The sequence below is a fragment of the Ursus arctos genome, chromosome X, assembly GCF_023065955.2.
Source record: "Ursus arctos isolate Adak ecotype North America chromosome X, UrsArc2.0, whole genome shotgun sequence".
NCBI classification, from domain to species: Eukaryota; Metazoa; Chordata; class Mammalia; order Carnivora; family Ursidae; genus Ursus; species Ursus arctos.
This window is the reverse complement of record NC_079873.1, coordinates 56438652-56459513: the sequence shown is the minus strand read 5'-3', so window position 1 is coordinate 56459513 and position 20862 is coordinate 56438652. Positions and strand designations below refer to the sequence as shown.

The 20862-nt window shown below is 36.7% G+C and overlaps 1 protein-coding gene across 1 annotated transcript in view; it reads left to right on the top strand.

Moving 5' to 3' along the window:
• Positions 1-20862, top strand: part of TEX11 (testis expressed 11) — a 285798-nt gene that overhangs the window by 198589 nt on the left and 66347 nt on the right. The window contains exons 20-24 of the mRNA XM_048213658.2: positions 2990-3046; positions 6170-6210; positions 7396-7482; positions 14609-14679; positions 16338-16454. Of these exons, the coding sequence (XP_048069615.1) occupies positions 2990-3046; positions 6170-6210; positions 7396-7482; positions 14609-14679; positions 16338-16454 (373 nt within the window). The remainder of the gene's footprint in view (positions 1-2989; positions 3047-6169; positions 6211-7395; positions 7483-14608; positions 14680-16337; positions 16455-20862) is intronic.

Genomic DNA, 20862 nt, shown 5'->3' with positions numbered 1-20862 from the left:
GCCATCATGAAAAATGCTGCAGTGAACATGAGGGTTCAGATAGCTTTTCAAGATAGTGATTTTCTTTCCTTTGGAACTATACCCAAAAGTGGGATTGCTGGATCATATGGTAGTTTTTTATTTTTATTCCAATTTATTTTAAAGACATTTCCTTCCTTCCTTCTGTCCTTCTTTCTTTCTGTCTGTCCTTATTGCTACTTGATCCTAACCTAAGAATAGAACAGGTGAAAAAGGATCAAGACAAATAAAAATGCTGTGCAGCCTGTTAATTTTCATGCCCTCTGAATCAGATCAGATCGTTTACTCTGTTATTTTGAAACTTGTTTATCGAACTACCCAAGCCTATGCCATCTCCCCGTCTACTAATAATTCCTCCCTCTTCACTGCAAGCTAACCTTCTAGCCACATCGATTTCTTTTTTCCAGCTCTGTGCTTTCTTACCCAATGTCCCTTTTGCCTAACAGCTCTTCCTATTTCCACTACCCAAACACCTATTTCCTTATGTCCAAAACATCTTAAAAACTCTATTCTCTTTATTTCAGTAGTTCAATTTTCTACCTCAAATACCTATCACTAAGGTGTTAAATGTAGGAAAGTACTTTAGAAACCAAGGCTTCCAAACTTGGCTGTTTGGTGTTCTTACCTCTCAGAAGGGTATGCGAGTGTGTAACACGTGTCTTGTGATGATGACAGCGTGTTCTGCTTCTACAGTGTGCTTGCTGTATTACAGCGACCTATCAATACTCTTCCGGTTCTCAGTCTCCATTTCAGTCTTTTTAATGATTGTGCCTACTCTTTTATCTCCTTACATGTAAATCCTATCTTTCTACCTCAGGTGGTGAATGATTAAGGAAAATTATAAATCTCTCCAAAGATGTGTTTGTTCCCCCAAAGTTTGAGTTAACTGCTTCTTGGAGCTTTGGTAATGCTTTGTGTCATTTTAATTTCTTTTGGTATGTACCTGTATACAAACACACACGAAAAGACCTTTCTAATTTCAAACTTATGTTTGACTGTTTTTAATTTTTGAGGAACTCCGTACTGTTTTCCAGTGGCCGTACCAATTTATGCTCCCACCAGGAGCGTCGAAGGTTTCCCTCTTTTCCATATCCTTACCAAAACTTATCTGTCTTTTTGATACTGGCCATTCTAACAGGTGTGAGGTGATACCTCATTGTGGTCTTGATTTGCATTTACCTGATGTTTAGTGATGTTCAGCATCTTTTCATGTATTTGTTGACCATGCATGTCTTCTTTGGAAAAATATCTATTCAAGTCCTTTGATCATTTTTAAATCCGATAATTTGGGGTTTTTTTTTTGAGTTGTATATGCTCCTTATTTGTTTTGTATAGTAACCCCTTATCAGATACATGGTTTGCAAATATTTTCTCCTATTCTGTAGGTTGCCTTTTCATTTTGTTTCCTTTGCTGTGCAGAAGCTTTGTGGTTTGATGTAGTCCCACTTGTTCATTTTTGCTTGTGCTTTGGGTGTCATATCCAAAAAGTCATTGTCAAAAAACTTATCCCCTGTGTTTTCTTCTAGGAGGTTTACTGGTTTCAGGTCTTAAGTGTTTAATCCATTTCTAGTTAATTTTTGTGAGTAGTGAAAGATAGTGGCCCAATTTCATTTTTTTGCATGTGAATATCCAGTTTTACCAGCAGCATTTATTGAAAAGACTATCTTTCCCCCCCATTGAATATTTTCTTGGCTCTCTTCTCAAATATTAGTTAACATGGTATATACATGGTTTATACATGGGTTTATTTCTAGGCTCTCTATTCTGTTCTTTTGGTGTATGTTGCTATTTTTGTGCGAGTAACGTGATTACTATAGCTTTGTAGTGTAGTTTGAAACCAGGAAGTGTGATATCTACAGCTTTATTTTTCTTTCTCAAGGTTGCTTTGGCTATTCAGGGTATTTTGTGTTTCCGTATGAATTTTAGGATTTTTTTTCTGTTTCTGTGAAAAATGTCTTTGGAAATTTGATAGGGATGCTTAAAGTTAAAAAAAAAAGATATCAGGGGCGTCTGGGTGCTCAGTCATTAAGCATCTGCTTTTGGCTCAGGTCATGATCTCAGGGTCTGAATATCAAGCCCCTCGTTGAGCTCCCTGCTCAGCGGGGTATCTGCTTCTCCCTCTCCTTCTGCCCCTCCCCCTGCTGTGCATGCTCTCTCTCTCTCTCTCTCTCTCAAATAAATAATCTTTTAGAAAAGACATCAGTTGAACTTGATTTTTCCCCTTTTTCTCTTTCTATGAAGGAAAATGGTTTATCAAAAGGGAACTTTTACATACAGTAGTGAGATAGAGGGTGAGGTTAGGACATGATAACTCCTCATGATGTGTCTGAGAATATGTCAGTGGCAAAGATCGGAAACCAGAAGGGTTCTATAGTGGTTCTCCTATTGGTCAACTACTCTTGAAAAGAAAGGGAGTCACAGAACAAAGTATCAGAGGAGTCTTGAGTTACTTGCATGCCTTCAGTCAGATAAATATATAAAATCATTCAGGATAGATGGTATTTTAAAAAAGATTTTTAGCATTTAAAACTTTATAACCTACCTTATTTTGTTAATTCATCATTATGCTGTCAGATCCCCTTGAAAGAACAGTCATCCTAGTTTATGTGGAACCTAAAGGCCAGCTCAGGCTCCTTAAGAAAAATATTAAGATTTGTACATCGTACCTGATGTTCTAGTAGGTAATTTGGAGCAATGATATAAACAGTGGAACTATTTAATTTGTCATAAGCAGCACTTTTGTTTTTAAATTGTTTTCTTAAATTACTCTCCCCGAGATACAAAATTTGCATGGTTTTGTTACAACCATTAAATCAATACAAAGATCTATACATAAAATAAAATTAGTCTCCTCCTTACCAACTGTCTTTTCTCACTTTTGCCTCCTGGGATAATCACGATTAATAAATTGGTAAATATTCTTTCACCTGATTTTCCTAAGCATCACTTTTTATATTTCTTTATCATACAGGTGTTTGTTTCGTCTAGTTCTCCCAAGAGTTTCTCAGATGCCAGAATCTGAAAACAAGTAAGTTATTTCAACAGAAATGATATATTTGCCATTAGAATAATTATAGTAACTTTCAGTATAAACCTTATGTTGAGAGATGTCCAGTATAGTAAGATCAGTATAGGCTCTGGGGCCAGTCTTCCTGGGTTTATATCCTGGCTCTGCCACCTATTGGATATGTAACCTGGGTTTTTATTTCCCCATCTGTAAAATGAGAATAGAATTCTACCTACCTTATGGGGTTGCTGTAATGACTCAATGAGTAAAATGTGAAAACACTTAGAAGAGTGCCAAATACTAAGCCCTCAATAATGTTAGCTATGATTTTACTATGATATTGCATCTGTTTCCGCCTTTCTTAACATGAGACATATATAGTTGTATCTCTTATTTTGCCACAGAAACATTTAACCTAGTTAGCTTGTTGATTGTGAATCTGTATCAGCTCAGCTGGGAGTATTCAAATATCTTTCTGCTCACAATTTCTATGGCATAAGACATCAAGAACTTAACAATTGGCGGAAGAATTAGGTCACCAATTTTTCATTCACGAAATTCACTACCTCCTAATTATTTGAAAGAAAACTCTATTCCAGGTCTTGATTAGGGATAACTTTCAGAGAAGTAATCGCTCATCTCTGTATTATCTACTTAGATAAAAACTCTGTAATAGTGTATCTCTATTTTGCTTTTGCTTTATGTATAATTTGTGCCTGGAGCAATACATTTTTTCAGCTAAATTCTTTGGGAAATATCTGTGACTGAAATAATGTTGGACTGATGACTTAACTTTTTTCATGGTACAAATTTTACCCAAGCATAAATTTTGCCTCTTCTTTAGAGGCTCTATGAATATATTAGAAGGGAATGCAAACAAACTAAAAAAAAGATACTGAGAAAATTGTAAATTTAAAAAATAACCAAATATTTGATCATATTAAGACAGTAATTTTTAGACATATAATGATAGTGTGGTTATGTTTTTTTAAAAGAATCTTTATCTTTTAGAGACACATTCTAAAATATATATGGATGAAATGATAGGATGTCTAGAATTGGTTTCAAAATAATAGGGGAGGGAAAGGAATGGTTAGAGGTATGACTGAAATAAGATTGATAATGAGTTTAATGATTATTGAAGCTGGGCAATGGGTACATGGGGATCCATTTGTCTGTTAACATAGAAACATCTTGGAAATTTTCTACAATAAAAAGATTAAAAATACAATGGTATTGTAATAGCCTTGTATGGTGACTGATGGCAGCTATGCTTGTGGTGAGTGTGGCGTAATGTATAGACTTGCCCAATCACTGTGTTGTATACCTGAAACTAGTTTTATGTTATGTGTCAACTCTACTTCAGTTTTCAAAACTTTAAAGTCATTTAAAACCTTTAAAAAGAAAAGAAAAGAAACTCAGAGACTAAACATAGCTGGTAGATTATAAGATCTCTTTGAGGGCTAGGACTGTTTGTATTTATCTTTGTATCTCTGAAACCTAGGACAGTATCTGACACATAATAGCCACTCAGTTTATTTAAATGGCTGAATATCAATCAGTTCTTTACAAGAAGATCTTTAGTACTGGTCTTAAAAAGTGCTTCATATTCCATGTAATTGTGACATATAGTCAAACCTTACTCATTAAAACCAATTTGGAAATGGGGAAAGGAAAGGAATCCTGTTTAAATTAATGATAAACTTAAATTACAGAATGGTTTAAAAATAGACCTTTATTGTTTGCAAGTAAATATAGTCATAAAGAACATCTGCTAGCAGTGTTTTCAGATAGCAGTCAGCACCTTATTTAACAAATAGATTATTTAAAAAAAAAAGCCCAATTCAGTAGAAGAGTCAGAGAATTGAGTTCTAGTTTCAGTTATTTCAGTAACTCCGGTTCACCTTAGACGACAACAACAACTTATTTTAACTTCTCTAAGCTTTATTTTTTCCATCTGTTAAATAAAAAAAGCTAGACTGGGTAATTTTTAAAGTTCCTTTCTCTTCTAAAATACCCATGTTTTTCCTTTAGCAGTATCTACCTAAGTATTATAACAACTCACGTGCTAAGATTTTTTTTTAAAGCAGTTTGTCTCTTAAATAGACTATATACGTCCCTTTCCAGGTCCTCATTCTTATTTATACCATTTATTTGCATTAATGGACCCTTACTAGGTTATTTTATAGTCACTGAATTAAATAAGTGAGGAAGTCAACTTTAGATTAGCTGAAATTCAGATCAGTAAAGTTTACTTTAAGAAGTTATTCTAAGTAAACCAGACTCTAATATTTATCTCTGAGAAAGCTGCTGCTTTTCCTGAAGCATAGTCTTTATTATGTAATACTAGAGCTCCTCATGATAAGGCCAATCTCAGAGTATACTCTGCTTCCTCTTAACTTCCTTAGTTGAGCTTGCCAGTACTTCCATATTCATTCCTTTGTTCAGTAAAATGACATGTTTTCTTCTGTTAAAATTTATATACCCCTTAAAGAAATTTGACAGAGGGTCAAGAGACCTGTGTAGTAGTCCTGAAATTGTCATTAATTGCATGACATTGGACACATCATCCGCCATTTCCAGATCTGTTTCCTCATCTATAAAATGAAGGGTCTGGACTGGATAAGTGGTTTTTAAAATATATTTCAGAATCCTGGAAATTCTGTGGCACTGCCTCAGGGACTTCCAGGAAGGTGAGGCTCTAGGCCTCTACCCACTACTGGTTCAAACAGAGCAGCTAAACTTACATCTTTTCTTGTATATTAGATTTTCATCAAAGTTTATTTGAAACAAGCATTCTAATTCCCCTCTTCAAAAAAGAAAAAACTTGAAAATCACAAATATCACTGTCTGCTCTCAAATTCAGTGATCCTGTAATATAAAACCTTATAAGCCATTGAAATCCTTTGCTGAGAGTAGGAATAGAAGGGGAAGAGAGAAAAAATGTGAGAGCACTGGGGTGGGGAATGAGGAATAGTATCCTGTAGAGAGGGAAAATAGTGCTGAAATGATAGGTTGGAGCCTTGAACAATAAACTCCACAATTTTGCATTGTCTCTGTGTAGCTCTCTTGGGGTCTCATTTTGTACTTCTCTGTAGTAAAGCTTTGGAACAGTAGGAAAACATTCATTTCCTTATTTTTTAGAAAGAAAGAAATGGATAGACTTTTGACTTGCTTGAATACAGGTAAATATCATTTTGGTTATTTTCAGTCCTTCATCTTGCCTCTGTTTTCTATTAAACTCTCCCAGTACATGACTCAGACAGACTTCATGTTTGAGTTAAGCTTCATGCTTTTATTAATGTTTGCCATAGAAGTCTACTTTGGTTTCTTTATTCACAAGCAGAGAAAAGTTTGTCATCACTAACATTCATCTCCAAATGTGATTTCAGCTCTCTTTTTATTCCAATTTATTTTAAAGACATTTCCTTCCTTCCTTCTGTCCTTCTTTCTTTCTGTCTGTCCTTATTGCTACTTGATCCTAACCTAAGAATAGAACAGGTGAAAAAGGATCAAGACAAATAAAAATGCTGTGCAGCCTGTTAATTTTCATGCCCTCTGAATCAGATCAGATCGTTTACTCTGTTATTTTGAAACTTGTTTATCGAACTACCCAAGCCTATGCCATCTCCCCGTCTACTAATAATTCCTCCCTCTTCACTGCAAGCTAACCTTCTAGCCACATCGATTTCTTTTTTCCAGCTCTGTGCTTTCTTACCCAATGTCCCTTTTGCCTAACAGCTCTTCCTATTTCCACTACCCAAACACCTATTTCCTTATGTCCAAAACATCTTAAAAACTCTATTCTCTTTATTTCAGTAGTTCAATTTTCTACCTCAAATACCTATCACTAAGGTGTTAAATGTAGGAAAGTACTTTAGAAACCAAGGCTTCCAAACTTGGCTGTTTGGTGTTCTTACCTCTCAGAAGGGTATGCGAGTGTGTAACACGTGTCTTGTGATGATGACAGCGTGTTCTGCTTCTACAGTGTGCTTGCTGTATTACAGCGACCTATCAATACTCTTCCGGTTCTCAGTCTCCATTTCAGTCTTTTTAATGATTGTGCCTACTCTTTTATCTCCTTACATGTAAATCCTATCTTTCTACCTCAGGTGGTGAATGATTAAGGAAAATTATAAATCTCTCCAAAGATGTGTTTGTTCCCCCAAAGTTTGAGTTAACTGCTTCTTGGAGCTTTGGTAATGCTTTGTGTCATTTTAATTTCTTTTGGTATGTACCTGTATACAAACACACACGAAAAGACCTTTCTAATTTCAAACTTATGTTTGACTGTTTTTCAGGCTGTATTAACAATTTTGCTAGAGCGTAAAGTAAAAGACCTCACTATAAAACCTTTCTGTTCAATGCAGCACTCCTGAAACTCTCTCAGTCTTTCAATGGCGAGGACTCAACTTCAGACTCAAGGGCTAATGAAGCTCATTGGTTTCGAAAAATAGGTAAAAGGATATTCTGTGGCTCTGGGAAACTGGGGGGTGGTAGAATCAGACATATGTGGATTCAAATTCTGGCTCTTTTTTTAAAAAAGATTTTATTTATTTATTTATTTGAGAGCGAGCGAGCAGGGGGAGGAGGAGAGGGAGAGGGACAAGCAGACTCCCCACTGAGCACGGAGCCCAATGCGGGGCCCGATCTCATGACCCTGAGACCACAACCTGAGCTGAAACCAAGAGTTGGACGCCCAGCCAGCTGAGCCACCCAGGTGCCCCAAATTCTGGCTCTTTTATGTGTAGCTATGGGTACAAGGGTAACTTACTTAATCTCAATTTCATTATTTATAAAAGGGGAACAATTATACATACTTCATAGGGCTAGTAAGGGTTTTAAATAAAACCATGTATATACCTGGGTACTCAGTTAATATTAGGTTTCTTTTTCTCTAGAAATGGGTGTAAGAATAAAATGAGGACTTATAACTTGAGGTCCCCAAGGCTATGCTCTTAAATTTGATCTAAAATGCCTAACTTATCTCTAAATTTGATTCATCAAAAATAAACTACCCGTGGGGTGCCTGGCTGGCTCAGTAAGTACAACATGCAACTCTTGATCTCTGAGTCGTGAGTTTGAGCCCCATGTTGGGCATAGAGATTACATAAAAAATTTAAATGAAAAGTGAACTACATGCAACAAAATAGATGAATCTCACAAACATAATGTTGAACAAAAGAAGTCAGACATTGATTCCATTTATATGTGGTAAAAAGAAAAGCAGGCAAACTAATTTATGATATTAGAAGTGAAGATAGTGGTTTCCCTTGAAGGGAGTTGGACTTGAAGAGGGGTGGTTGGGTTGCTTCTGAGTTTCTGGTAACGATCAAGGTCTGTCTTGATCTGGATTGGTTACATCATTTTATTCACTTTGAAAATTCATCAAGCTAACCAATTATAAGTTGTGTAATTTACTTTATTAGGCTTAATTTCAGTAAAAACACTTAAAAATTGTGGAGGCAATTGCTTCTCAGCCTTTTGGCTAAGATCAAGTATAAAAATTGTGGAGGCAGTTATTACAGTGATAAGTAATCAAGAGCAATTAAGCAGCAATGTCACAAAGTGGACTGGTTCTCATGAATCTTTTTCTGCTTTATGGGGTTTACTGGGACTCTAATCTAGGAGAAAATGGAATAAACACAGCAATCTGGCTTCTCAGAAACTTATGCAACTAATTGAAAATAACATGCATTTAAACTATAGAAAGGTTTAATGACTTTGATCTTTTGGAAGTTTGAAAAGTTATTTTCCAATACTTCTTTACTGAATTTTAATTTTAATTTTCCAACATGAAAATTATGCTAAATGTTGCCAAATGGGGCCTTCCAATGTTCTATGGAAGATGTGAATCTTTACAGCAATTTTCTTCAGCCTTTGATTTTAGTGTACCCTGTTCTTTGCTGAACTTTTTTTTCTTTTAAAGTTTTTAATTAAATTCGAGTTAGCTAAGATATAGTGTAATATTAGTTTCAGGTGTAGAATTTAGTGATTCATCACTTATGTACAACAACCAGCATTCATCACAAGTGCTGTCCTTAATACCCATCACCATTTAACCTATCCCCCTGCCCACCTCACCTCCAGTAACCCTCAGTTTGTTCTCTATAGTTAGGAGTCTGTTTCTTGGTTTGCCTGTCTTTTTTCCCCCTATGTTGATCTCAAGTTTTGTTTCTTAAATTCCACATATGAGGGAAATCATATGGTATTTGTCTTTCTCTGACTTATTTCACTTAGCATAATACTCTCTAGCTCCATCCACATCATTGCAAATGGCAAGATTTCATTCTTTTTATGGCTGAGTAATAATCCATTGTGTGTGTATATACATACACACGCCATATCTTTTTTTTTTAAAGATTTTATTTATTTATTTGACAGAGAGAGACAGCCAGCGAGAGAGGGTACACGAGCAGGGGGAGTGGGAGAGGAAGAAGCAGGCTCGTAGCGGAGGAGCCTGATGTGGGGCTCGAACCCATAACGCCGGGATCCCGCCCTGAGCCGGAAGGCAGACGCTTAACCACTGTGCCACCCAGGCACCCCGAGTATATCTTTATCCATTCATCAGTTGATGGACATTTGGGCTCTTTACATAATTTGGCTTTTGTAGATAAGGCTGCTATAAACACATCAGGGTGCATGTATCCCTTTGAATCAGTATTTTTGCATTCTTCAGGTAAATACCTGCTAGTGCAATTGCTGGATCGTAGGGCAGGTCTATTTTTAACTTTCTGATGAACCTATATTGGCCTGTAGTACTCTTTTTTAGTAGAGTCTTTGTCTGGTTTTGGAATCAGGGTAATGCTGGCCTTATAGAGTGAGTTTGGAAATTCTCCTTCCTTTTATATTTTTTGGAACAATTTGAAAAGAATAGGTATTAGCTCTTGTTTAAATATTTGGTAGAATTTTCCTATGAAGCCATCTGGCCCAGGACTTGTGCTTGTTGGGAAATTTTTGATTACTGATGCAGTTTCTTTACTGGTTATCAGTCTGTTCAAATTTTCTATTTCTTCCTGTTTCAGTTGTAGTAATTAGTATGCTTCTAGGAATTAATCCATGTTTTTCTATGTTGTCCAGTTTGTTGGCATATAATTTCTCATAAGATTCTCTTAAAATTGTTTGTATTTCTGTGGTGTTGGTTGTTATTTGTCCTCTCATTTGTGATTTTCTTTATTTGGGTCCTTTCTCTTTTCTTTTTGATAAGTCTAGCTAGGGGTTTATCAATTTTATTATTTTTTTCCCAAGAACCAGTACCTGGTTTCACTGATCTGTCCTTTCTTTTGAAGATTTATTTATTTATTTGAGAGAGAATGCAGAGAGGAGGGGGAGAGGGAGAGAGAGAATCATAGAATGATGAAAGGCTTGATCTCAGGACCCTGAGATCATGACCTGAGCCAAAACCAAAAGTTGGAGGCCCAAATGACTGTGCCACCCAGATGCCCCTTCATTTATCTGTTCTACTGGGATTTTTAGGTTCCTTATAATTTATTTCTGCTCTAATCTTTATTATTTCCCTTCTTCTGATGGCTTTAAGCTTCATTTGTTGTTCTTTCTCTAGGTAGTGTAAGTTTAAGGTTAGGTTGTTTATCTGAGATTTTTCTTCTCGAGGTAGGCCTATGTTGCTATATACTTCCCTCTGAGGACTGCTTTTGCTGCATCCCAAAGGTTTTAGACCATTGTGTTTTCATTTTCATTTGTTTCCATGTATTGTTTTTATTTCTTCTTTGATTACCTGGTTGACTCATTCATTCTTTAGTAGCATGTTGTTTATCCTCCATGTATTTGTGGCCTTTCCTCATTTTTTCTTGTGGTTCACTTCAAGTTTCATAGTGTTGTAGTCAGAAAATATTCATGTTATGATCTCAATTTTTTTGTACTTGTTGAGGCCTGATTTGACCTAGTATGTGATCTCTTCTGGAGAATGTCCCGTGTGCACTCAAAAAAAAATGTGTATTCTGCTGCTTTAGGATGAAGTGTTCTGAATATGTCTGTTAAGTCCATCTGATCTAGTGTATCATTCAAAGCCATTGTTTCCTTGTTGATTTTCTGCTTAGATGGTGTGTCCACTGCTGTAAGTGGGGTATTAAAGTCTCCTACTATTATTGTATTATTACCAATGAGTTCCTTTATATTTGTTAGTAATTGTTTTATATACTTGGTTGCCCCCATGTTGGGTGCATCAATATTTACAATTGTTAGATTTTCTTGCTGGGTTGTCTCCTTTATTATTATATAGTGCCCTTCTTTGTTGTTATAGTCTTTGTTTTAAAGTCCAGTTTGTCTGAGATAAATATTGCTATTCCATTTTTTAAAAATATCCCTTGTATGATAGATGTTTCTCCATCCCCTCACTTTCAATTTGCAGGTGTCTTTAGGTCTAAAATGAGTCTCTTGTAGGCAGCATATAGATGGGACTTGTTTTCTTATCCATCCTGAACACCCTATATCTTTTGATTGGAGCGTTTAGTCCATTTACATTCGAAGTAATTATTGATAGATACATATTTAGTGCCATTTTTTCCTTGTTTTGTCATTGTTACTGGAGATTTTCCTTGTTCCTTTCTAGCCTTTGTCATTTTTTTTTATCTTTCTTTCACACTCAAAGGGTGCCCTTTAATATTACTTGCAGGGCTGGTTTAGTGGTCACAAACTCCTTTAGTTTTTGTTTGTCTGGGAAACTTTTTATCTCTCCTTCTATTCTGAATGATAGCCTTGCTGGATACAGTGTTCTTGGCTGCAGATTTTTCCCATTCTGCATGTTGAATATATTATGGCACTCCCTTCTGGCTTGCCAAGCTTCTGTGGAGAGATTTGGAGCTAACCTTATGGGTCTTCCCTTGTAAGTTAAGAACTTCTTTTGTCTTGCTGTTTTTAGAATTTTTTTCTTTATCACCATATTTTACAGATTTAATTACAATATGTCTTGGTGTTGTTTGCTTTTGTTGATGTTGATGGAAGTTCTCTGTGTCTCCTGGATTTGTATGTCTGTTTCTTTCCCCAAATTAGGGAGGTTCTCAATTACTATTTCCCCAAATAAACATTCTGCTCCCTTTTCCCTCTTTTCTTCTTCTGGGACTCTTATGATATGAATGGTATTACGTTTGATGGAATCACTGAGTTCCCTAAGTCTGTTCTCGTGATCCATAGCTACTCTTTCTGACTTTTGTGCAGCTTCATTATGTTCTATTATTCTATCTTCATTATCACTTATTTGTTCCTTTGCTTCTTCCCTCCTTGTGGTCATTACATTCAGTTGGTTTTGAATCTTAGTTATTGCATTTTTCATTTCTAATTGTTTTTTAACTCTTTTATCTCTGTGATAAGGGTCTCCCTGAAGCCTTCCATACTCTTCTCAAGCCCATTGTGTATACTCATGATTGTTGCTTTAAATTCTCCATCAGGCATGTAACTTATATCTGTCTTGATTACATCTCTGGCCATGACCTTTTCTTGTTCTTTCTTTTGAGATGAATTCTTCCGTCTTGGCATTTTGTCTATGTCTCTGCCTTCTGTGTGTGCCTGTTACATTTCCTGCTCCTGAGAGTAATGGCTCTATGAAGAAGAGGTCACATAGTGTTCAGGGTCTGGGCACTTCAGGGAGTGTCTCTTCTGTGTGCACTCTGCTGGTATGTTTTGGCTGCTTTATTCCTTAGGTCATTTGTCTGCAGAGACATTCCTTGCCTGCAGTGGGCAGTGTTTGGACCTTAGCCAGAGTGTAGGGAGTTTTAAATAGGCAGGCTCTGATCTGCTTGGTTTTTTTTTTTTTTTTTTTTAAGATTTTATTTATTTATTCGACAGAGATAGAGACAGCCAACAGAGAGAGGGAACACAAGCAGGGGGAGTGGGAGAGGAAGAAGCAGGCTCCCAGCAGAGCAGAGAGCCTGATGTGGGGCTCGATCCCAGAATGCCGGGATCACGCCCTGAGCCAAAGGCAGATGCTTAACGACTGAGCCACCCAGGCACCCCTGATCTGCTTGTTAAATGAGACCTGATGCTACTTCCAATAGAACTGAAGAAACCTTGCAAAACTTTTTGGTCGGTAGTTGAGGTTCATGCAGAGGTTTCTGCTGACCTTCTGGGGAAGGGGCCTGCTGCACTGGGACTGAGGCACACATGCCAGAGTAGGGCAGTACCAGCAGAGTGCAGTGGGGCAAGACCTAGTGTTAGCAGATTAGGAAGCCAGTTTTGATGCTGTTCTATTTACTGAAGTTCATTTATGCTGAGTCGGGGCAGGGGAGGGAAATGGCACCAGCCAGCTCCATTTTCCCTGGAGTGCAGTCTCCATGCTTGCTGTTCTGAGGGAATCACTCCAAGAAGAGCAAATAATTTCCCTTTGTACATACCAGGCATTTTTCTGATTGCTCTTTTCATACTGTCTGTCTCCAGGTTGCTTGCCTGCCTGAAGCAGTGCAGTGCACTTCAGGCTCTATCCTAGCCAAATCTGCTGACTATTAAAACTCCAAACTTTAGCGACCTGGTGTGGCAGGGACTGCTCTTGTCTTCTGGGGGAGGGTCTTGCTGTGCTGGGGCTCATGCAGGTTTGACCCAGAAGGGCAGCTGCTCCAGAGTGCAGAGATGTGGGATTTGGAGCAGAGCAGGCCAAACAGCCAGCATTCTGGTTAGCCGCCCTCAGCAGGTATCTCTGTGCCTATGCTGAGGGGCAAGGGGAAGGAAATGGCGCCGCTGGCTCGCTCTTTTGTCCCTGGAGAGGCAGCTCTTAGAATGACACCTCTCACAGATGTGCTCCAAGAAGAGTGAACAGTCTCTCCCTGTGCGCCAAAGGCAATCTTCAGATCACCCTGTCTGCCCCCGGGGTTTCTTGCCTGCTTTCTCTCCAGGAGTAGAGCAGTGCCCTCATGGCTCTATCCCAGCCATGCCCATGGACCTCTAAAACTCCAGTCTTTGAGCCCCGCTGGTGGCAAAAACTCACAGAAATCAGCCCCTCTCATTTTCCCAGCCAGTGGCCTTGGGGAAGTTTTCTCCTTGTGCCTATCCCTGTGTGCTCCACCATCTCTCGCCTTTCTCCACAACCAGGGCCCCCTGCCTTCCACAGCACCCATGATCCATTTCTCCATAAAACCACATCTCTGCACTTCCTGCCTTCCTCACTGTGGACTCTTCTCTCCCTCTGGTTGTGCAGTTTGTTTTGCCCGTGCTCAGGTCTATTTCTTGGGTATTCAGAATCATTTGATAGTTATTTAGCTGTGCTCAAGCTGCCATCTTAGCTCCCCACCTCTTTGCTGAATTTTAACATACTTTTATGAATTCCAGTGGTAAGCTCCTTGGTGATCCTTATTTTTTAGATGGATTTATTCCAATTAAGAATGTATTATATATCCCCAGTTTTTATAAAAAAAAAATCAGCACTACCTCCGTTAGTTATTGGCAAGATTTGTAGGTTGGAAGTGATAAAAGTCTCTAAATTTACCTGGAAAAAATTCTCTAAAAATCTAAAGTTAGCTTTTTAAACCTGAGAAACCCCTCATTGGTATATTAATATTAAAAATGCAGGTAATGAAGATTTTAATGGTATAGATTAAACAGATTTTCATAATTATATTATTTCATATTAACTTTCAGCTTGGAACTTGGCTGTGCAATGTGGCAAAGACCCAGTGACAATGAGAGAGTTTTTCATTCTTTCTTATAAGGTAAGGCTCTTCTAGTAAGTATCTCACGAATGGACCACAACAAAGATATGAACCATTGTGGCTATTTTCAAGGACCAAATATAAAGTGGTATTGGCTTTTAATCTAGAAACTTTTAGGATACATGACTAAACAGGAATGACCTAGGAGCATATGTCCCCTGTAGGAGACAATGTACAAATATGAGGCAGTTCTCCCCATACCAAAATATTACAAACAACCATCAGGAAACCTAAAGTTTTGGGGCACCTGGGTGGCTCAGTCGTTAAGCGTCTGCCTTCGGCTCAGGGCGTGATCCCAGGGTCCTGGGATCTAGCCCCACATCAGGCTCCTCTGTTGGGAGCCTGCTTCTTCCTCTCCCACTCCCCCTGCTTCTGTTCCCTCTCTCGCTGGCTGTCTCTCTCTCTCTCTATCTCTGTCAAATAAATAAATAAAATCTTAAAAAAAAAAAAGGAAACCTTAAGTTTTACCATAAGAGACTTATTTCTTTGCTTTTGGAGGAATTCAGTCTCCCAGAGTCCTGTATGAAAATATAACTCTCTTTAGGAGAGGAATTGTCAACTAATAAAACATTAGGAAGGGTTATAAATCTATAGGAGTATAGAATGGGTATCTGGAGAAATGAGAAGGTGAAAAAGAATGCTAAGAATCTTGGGCCTACTTTATGATTTTTCCTAGAGCAGGTTCTGTGTATAAGGATTTGTAAGCTTATTTTGCAATTATAAGCATTTTTAAATAGTCATTAGTCTCCAAGGTAGAGATTAAATTCCAGAAAGGAAGCAATATTGATGAGAGAATAAAAGGAAAGGGGCTAAGAATGTCTGTCTTACACATTCAGGAGTACACTGTCTGATATGTTGAGATAGAGTAAATGTTAAGAGTTTTAGAACTGGAAAGAACTATAGAGATAATCTAGCATAACTCCCTCATTTTATATACTAGTAACCTGAGACCTAACGAGATAGGGTGTTTTGAAATGCTGTTAATTCAGTGGCAGTGATGGTTATGATCACTGAACATTTGGGGAGATTAAGAAATAGTCTTTGAAAGTTTAGGTATAATTGCCATTTAAATTAGGTGAAATACGTTAGTTTTAGTTTGAACATTTGTGATAGCACTAGTAGGGTTCTGTGTAAGAATCCCAAGTGGCCTAGAGGTTTATTGTAGTATAAAGCTGGGAGTTTTTTCTAAAGTTAGAGGACAAGGTTTAATGATGAGGTTATGCCTAATAATGCCTGTCAAGATTTGACATTGTCTCTTTCAACCATGACAATATATGTGCTAATTTCAGCTCTATTCAATACAAAGGGGAAATCTATTTGCCAGGAGAAAAATCACTTAGAAATTACAACATAAAGTGAGAAATAAATCACTAGATAGAAATACAGGGCCGAACGACAGTACCTATCACTGGGAAGATAGGAAAATTGCAAAGAAATGAAGCTTTTAATCTCTAGAAAGGTCCTTAAAGACAATGGAAAGTAATATAAAATTAAAACCGTTAATCAGTGTTATAGTCTATATCGTTTTTTAGGTGAGATGTGTTTTTCCAGCTGAATTTTTTCATTCAGACAGGATGTTGCTGATTTTCATTCTGATTGTTTCTGTTCACCTGGCAGAATTCTCAGTATTCATTGATGTTCTGGTTATTTCTTATCAGCTGTCCCAGTTTTGTCCTTCTGATCAAGTAATTCTGATTGCACAGAAAACATGTTTACTTATGGCAGCTGCAGTTGATCTAGAGCAAGGAAGAAAAGCTTCAACAGCGTTTGAACAGGTAATGTGCAAACTTCAAAGAAAACACAAGAAAGAGTTTAGTGTGCTATTTGGTGTGTTTGCCTTCCCTGATGCAGTTCTTTCTGATTTCTCTTTAAAGAACCCTTTCATCCTTTCCAGGGGCATCTTGATTTCAAAGGTTTGTAATGGTTCATTCCTTCCTAAGGAAAGGTCACATTTGGCTTAGCCTCTTCTTTTAAAAAGATTGAATATCTCTTCTTTTAAAATGCCTCTTCCCATGGACCACTCTTTCCGAATCTGTTTTTAGATATTCTTCATCATCTCCCTGCAATCATACGTGGCCCATAAGAAACAGTTTTCTCTATTTTTGTTTCCTTTTACACATTCTCTAAGGAAGAATTCATCTACCTCCACAGCTTCGATAGTCATCTGATTATTTACTTGGATTGTTTTTCTTCAGTCTAATTGCATTTGCTTTTGACCCACACCCTTAAATATTTTATCAGTAACTCAGTTTTAACAACAAAAAGACAGAATTCCTACATTTGCCAGAATTCCACTCTTAGCTTTGTAAACCTTACCCCTTTTAGAAGATGCCAGCATCAACATCTCAGTCTCCCATAGACCAGAATATTGGTTTGTCTTCAGTTTTTTACCATCTTTCTTCCAAGCTAAGAAAATTGTCTCCAAGTTGGACCACTAGCGTTTTTGGTATGATTTTAAAATCTAGATCTCTCTGCTTTTTCTCTCTTACTAGACAAAGAAAACTTCCCAATTTCCCATACTTGTAGCTTTTCTTTCCAAATGGTATAAAATCCTTCTTGCTGTTTATTTTCTTCCTCTGTTAATTGCTTCTTTCATATGATTCTTCAGATCTGGAACAAACTGTCACCAGATCTCTGCCAACATATTTCCCTTCCTTTCTGTTCCATGTTGACTTGAACTCAAAAAACATTTGAGTATTAAGTACTCTGCTAGGTACTGGAGATAAAGAAGACAAAATCCTTAACCTTGAGGAGTAAAGGGACCTCTTTCTAGAAACCTTTCCATTTAAAAAGAATATGAGAAAAGAATCTATGTGCCCCAGAGCAAAACCAAAAACAATCATTTTGCTTCTTAAAAAGCAGGGGTAAATGCAATTTTATTCTCAGTAGGGCTTTTTGCTTTACTTAAAAAGAGTAATAACATTTAGTTTTTGCATAGTGCTTTTAACCTTTTAAAAGTTTTTCCTTTAGGGGCACCTGGGTGACTCAGTCCATTGAGCATCCAACACTTGATTTCAGCTCAGGCCTTGATCTCAGAGTTGTGATATTGAGCCCTACCCCACATTGGGCTCCGTGCTCAGCAGGGGCGGGGCGGGGGGGGCTCTGCCTGAGATTCTCTCCCACTCCTTCTCCTTGTCCCTCTGCTCTTCCCCCAACTTGTACACACACTGTCTCTCTAAAATAAAGAAACAAATCTTTTTTTAAAACAAAATTTCCCTTAAATTGGTAGTCCTGACTTTATTAAATTTTGTATATCAATGAATAGAGATCAAATTGATGTGAGGGAAATTTCACAAACTCTTAAGTACAGCCCTTAATTGTTTTGTTTGTTTCCAGCAACTGTTCTTTTTTTGTGTGTTCTTTCTCTTGCAAATGTTAATGGTTTCTAAGAACTCTAACCTATTAACCCTGCTATAATCTTCTTTGCTTTTGAAAGAATATCTATTTAGGTAATTGAAGATGCATTTCTGCCTTTCACCGTCTAAGTCTTCTGGTCCCTGTAAATTAGACCATGGTGTTCTGTCTAATGAAGACTTGTTGAATTCTGTTCTGTTTATCTGCTCCTTGTTCTCTAAATGCTCATCAATTTGAGTATTTCCAAATAAGTAGATGATGAAGGAATATAGATGGAACGTATAGTTTTATCAGCATTGTCTCTACTCTCCTGAATGAGCTGGGGGGGAAGTGAGGGATGCTTAAAAAAATATAGCAGTTGTGATATACCATTGTATATATATACCACATCTTATCCAAGTGCCGGTGGACACTTGAGTTGCTTCTATATCAGGGTATATGCTGCAATAAACATAAGGATGCATATATCGTTTTGAATTAGTGTTTCTGTTTTCTTTGGTAAATACCCAGTAGTAGAATTACTGGATCATATGGTATTTATTTAATTTTTTTCAACTCCTTACACGTGTGAACAAGCTTATTTATTTCAGGTGAAAATGAAATCTGTACTTAAGTTCAACCAAAAAGTGAGGACATATTGAAGCATACTATAACTAATGCATGTTGTGTAAGAATCTTACATTGATATGTTTTCAATTTTCCCTTCCATCTTTTGTACTGTTGTTGCTATCTGTACATTTTACTTTTACATATGTTATATAAACTCTCAGTATCATTGTTCTTATTTTTGATTAGGCCATCAATTTATTTTAAGAGCTATTAAGTAGAAGTAAAATGTTCTTTTTATTTATATACATTTTAAGGGCTTCCTTGAATCTTCATTTCTTTGTTGAGATCCAAATTACTGTTTGATATCCTATTTCTTTGGCCTCAAGAATTTTAACATTTTTTTGTAGTGTTGATCTATTGAATTTCCCCAATCTTTTTCTGAAAAAGCATTTTTCCTTTATTTTTCAGACATAGTTTTGCTGTGTGTAGAATTTAGAGCCATCAGTTCTTTTTAATTTTAGCACTTGAAAGATGTCACTCCGCTGTTGTTGGGCTTGCACAATTGCCGAGGAGTCTGTTAGCCTCATCTTTGTTCTATATACAGATATCTTATTTTTTCCCATTGACTGTCTATAAGATTTTCTGTTTTATCTTTGTTTTGTACCAGTTTGAATATAGTATATCTAGGTTAAATTTTAAAAAAAAAAAATCCTTGCCATTCTCTGAGGGTTTTACAACTATGGTTTGATGTGTTTCATTAATTTTGAAAAATTATCTACCACTATCTCTTCAAACATTTTTTCTGTCCCATTTATCTCTCTTTTCCTCCTAGTATTCAAATTACATATATAATAGACTATATGATAGTGTCCCACAGGTCTTGTGTGTTGTGTTGTTTCTTTCCTTCTCATTTTTTTCAATGTAAATATTATATATTTAATATGCAAATATTAAAAAACATAGTGCTGCACAAGCAAGGCGCCAGGGGCGCCTGAGTGGCTTAGTCATTAAGTGTCTGCCTTTGGCTCAGGGCGTGATCCCGGCATTCTGGGATTGAGACCCACATCAGGCTCCTACGCTGGGGGCCTGCTTCTTCCTCTCCCACTCCCCCTGCCTGTGTTCCCTCTCTCGCTGGCTGTCTCTCTCTCTCTGTCAAATAAATAAATAAAATCTTAAAAAAAAAAGCAAGGCGCCAAATAAGAAATCAAACAGCAAATCTAAAATATGTCTCAGAACAAATAAAGAAGAAAACACAATATTCCAAAACCTATAGGATACAGCAAAAGTGGATTTTAGAGAGAAATTTATGCTATAAATGCTTGTATTAAGAAAAATGTTCAAATAAACAACTTAATATTGTACCACAAGTAACTAGAAAAAGAAGAAACTTAGCTGAAGTTTAGGAGAGGAAGGACATAACAAAGAAAAATCAGAAATTAATAAAATGGAGACCAGAATAAATAATAACATAACATTGAAAGTATTGACCAGGTTTTCCAAAAACATAAACAAAATTGGCAATGCTTTAACTACATTAAGAAAAAAAAGAGAGAAGACTCAAAAACCAAAATGAGAAATGGAAGAGACAACAGAAATACATAGTGTGGTAACAGATTACTATAAACAATTATATACTAACAAATCAGATAACTTAGAAAAATAAAATCAGATCATTCCTAAAAACACACAAATTACCAAGATTGAATCATGAATCTTGAATCGAAGAAACAGGAAATCTTAGACCAGTAACAAGAGTGAATGTTGAATTAAAAATAAAAAATCTCACAACACAGAAAAGCCCAAGACTACATGGTTTCCTTGGTGAAACTCTACCAAATATTAAAAAAATAATTAATGACAATCTTTATCAAAATTTTACAAATAATGGAAGAGAGGGAACACATTCAAAATCATTCTGTGAGGCCAGTATTACTTTGATACCAAAGTAGGGTAAAAACAATACAAGAACAAAAAAGTCCAGTTTGTACAATATAAGTGTTACTACTCTGGCTTTCTTTTGACATCCATTTGCATGATAAATGTTTCTCCACCCTCTCACTTTCAATCTGCAGGTGTCTTTAGGTCTAAAATGAGTCTCTTATTGGCAGTATATAAATGGGTCTTGTTTTTTAATCCATTCGGACACACTGTGTCTTTTGATTAGAGCATTTAGCCCATTCATATTCAAAGTAATTCTTGAGAGAGATGTATTTAGTGCTGTTTTATAATTTGTTTTGTCATCGCTCCTGGAAATTTTCTCTGATTCTTTCTTGTCATTGT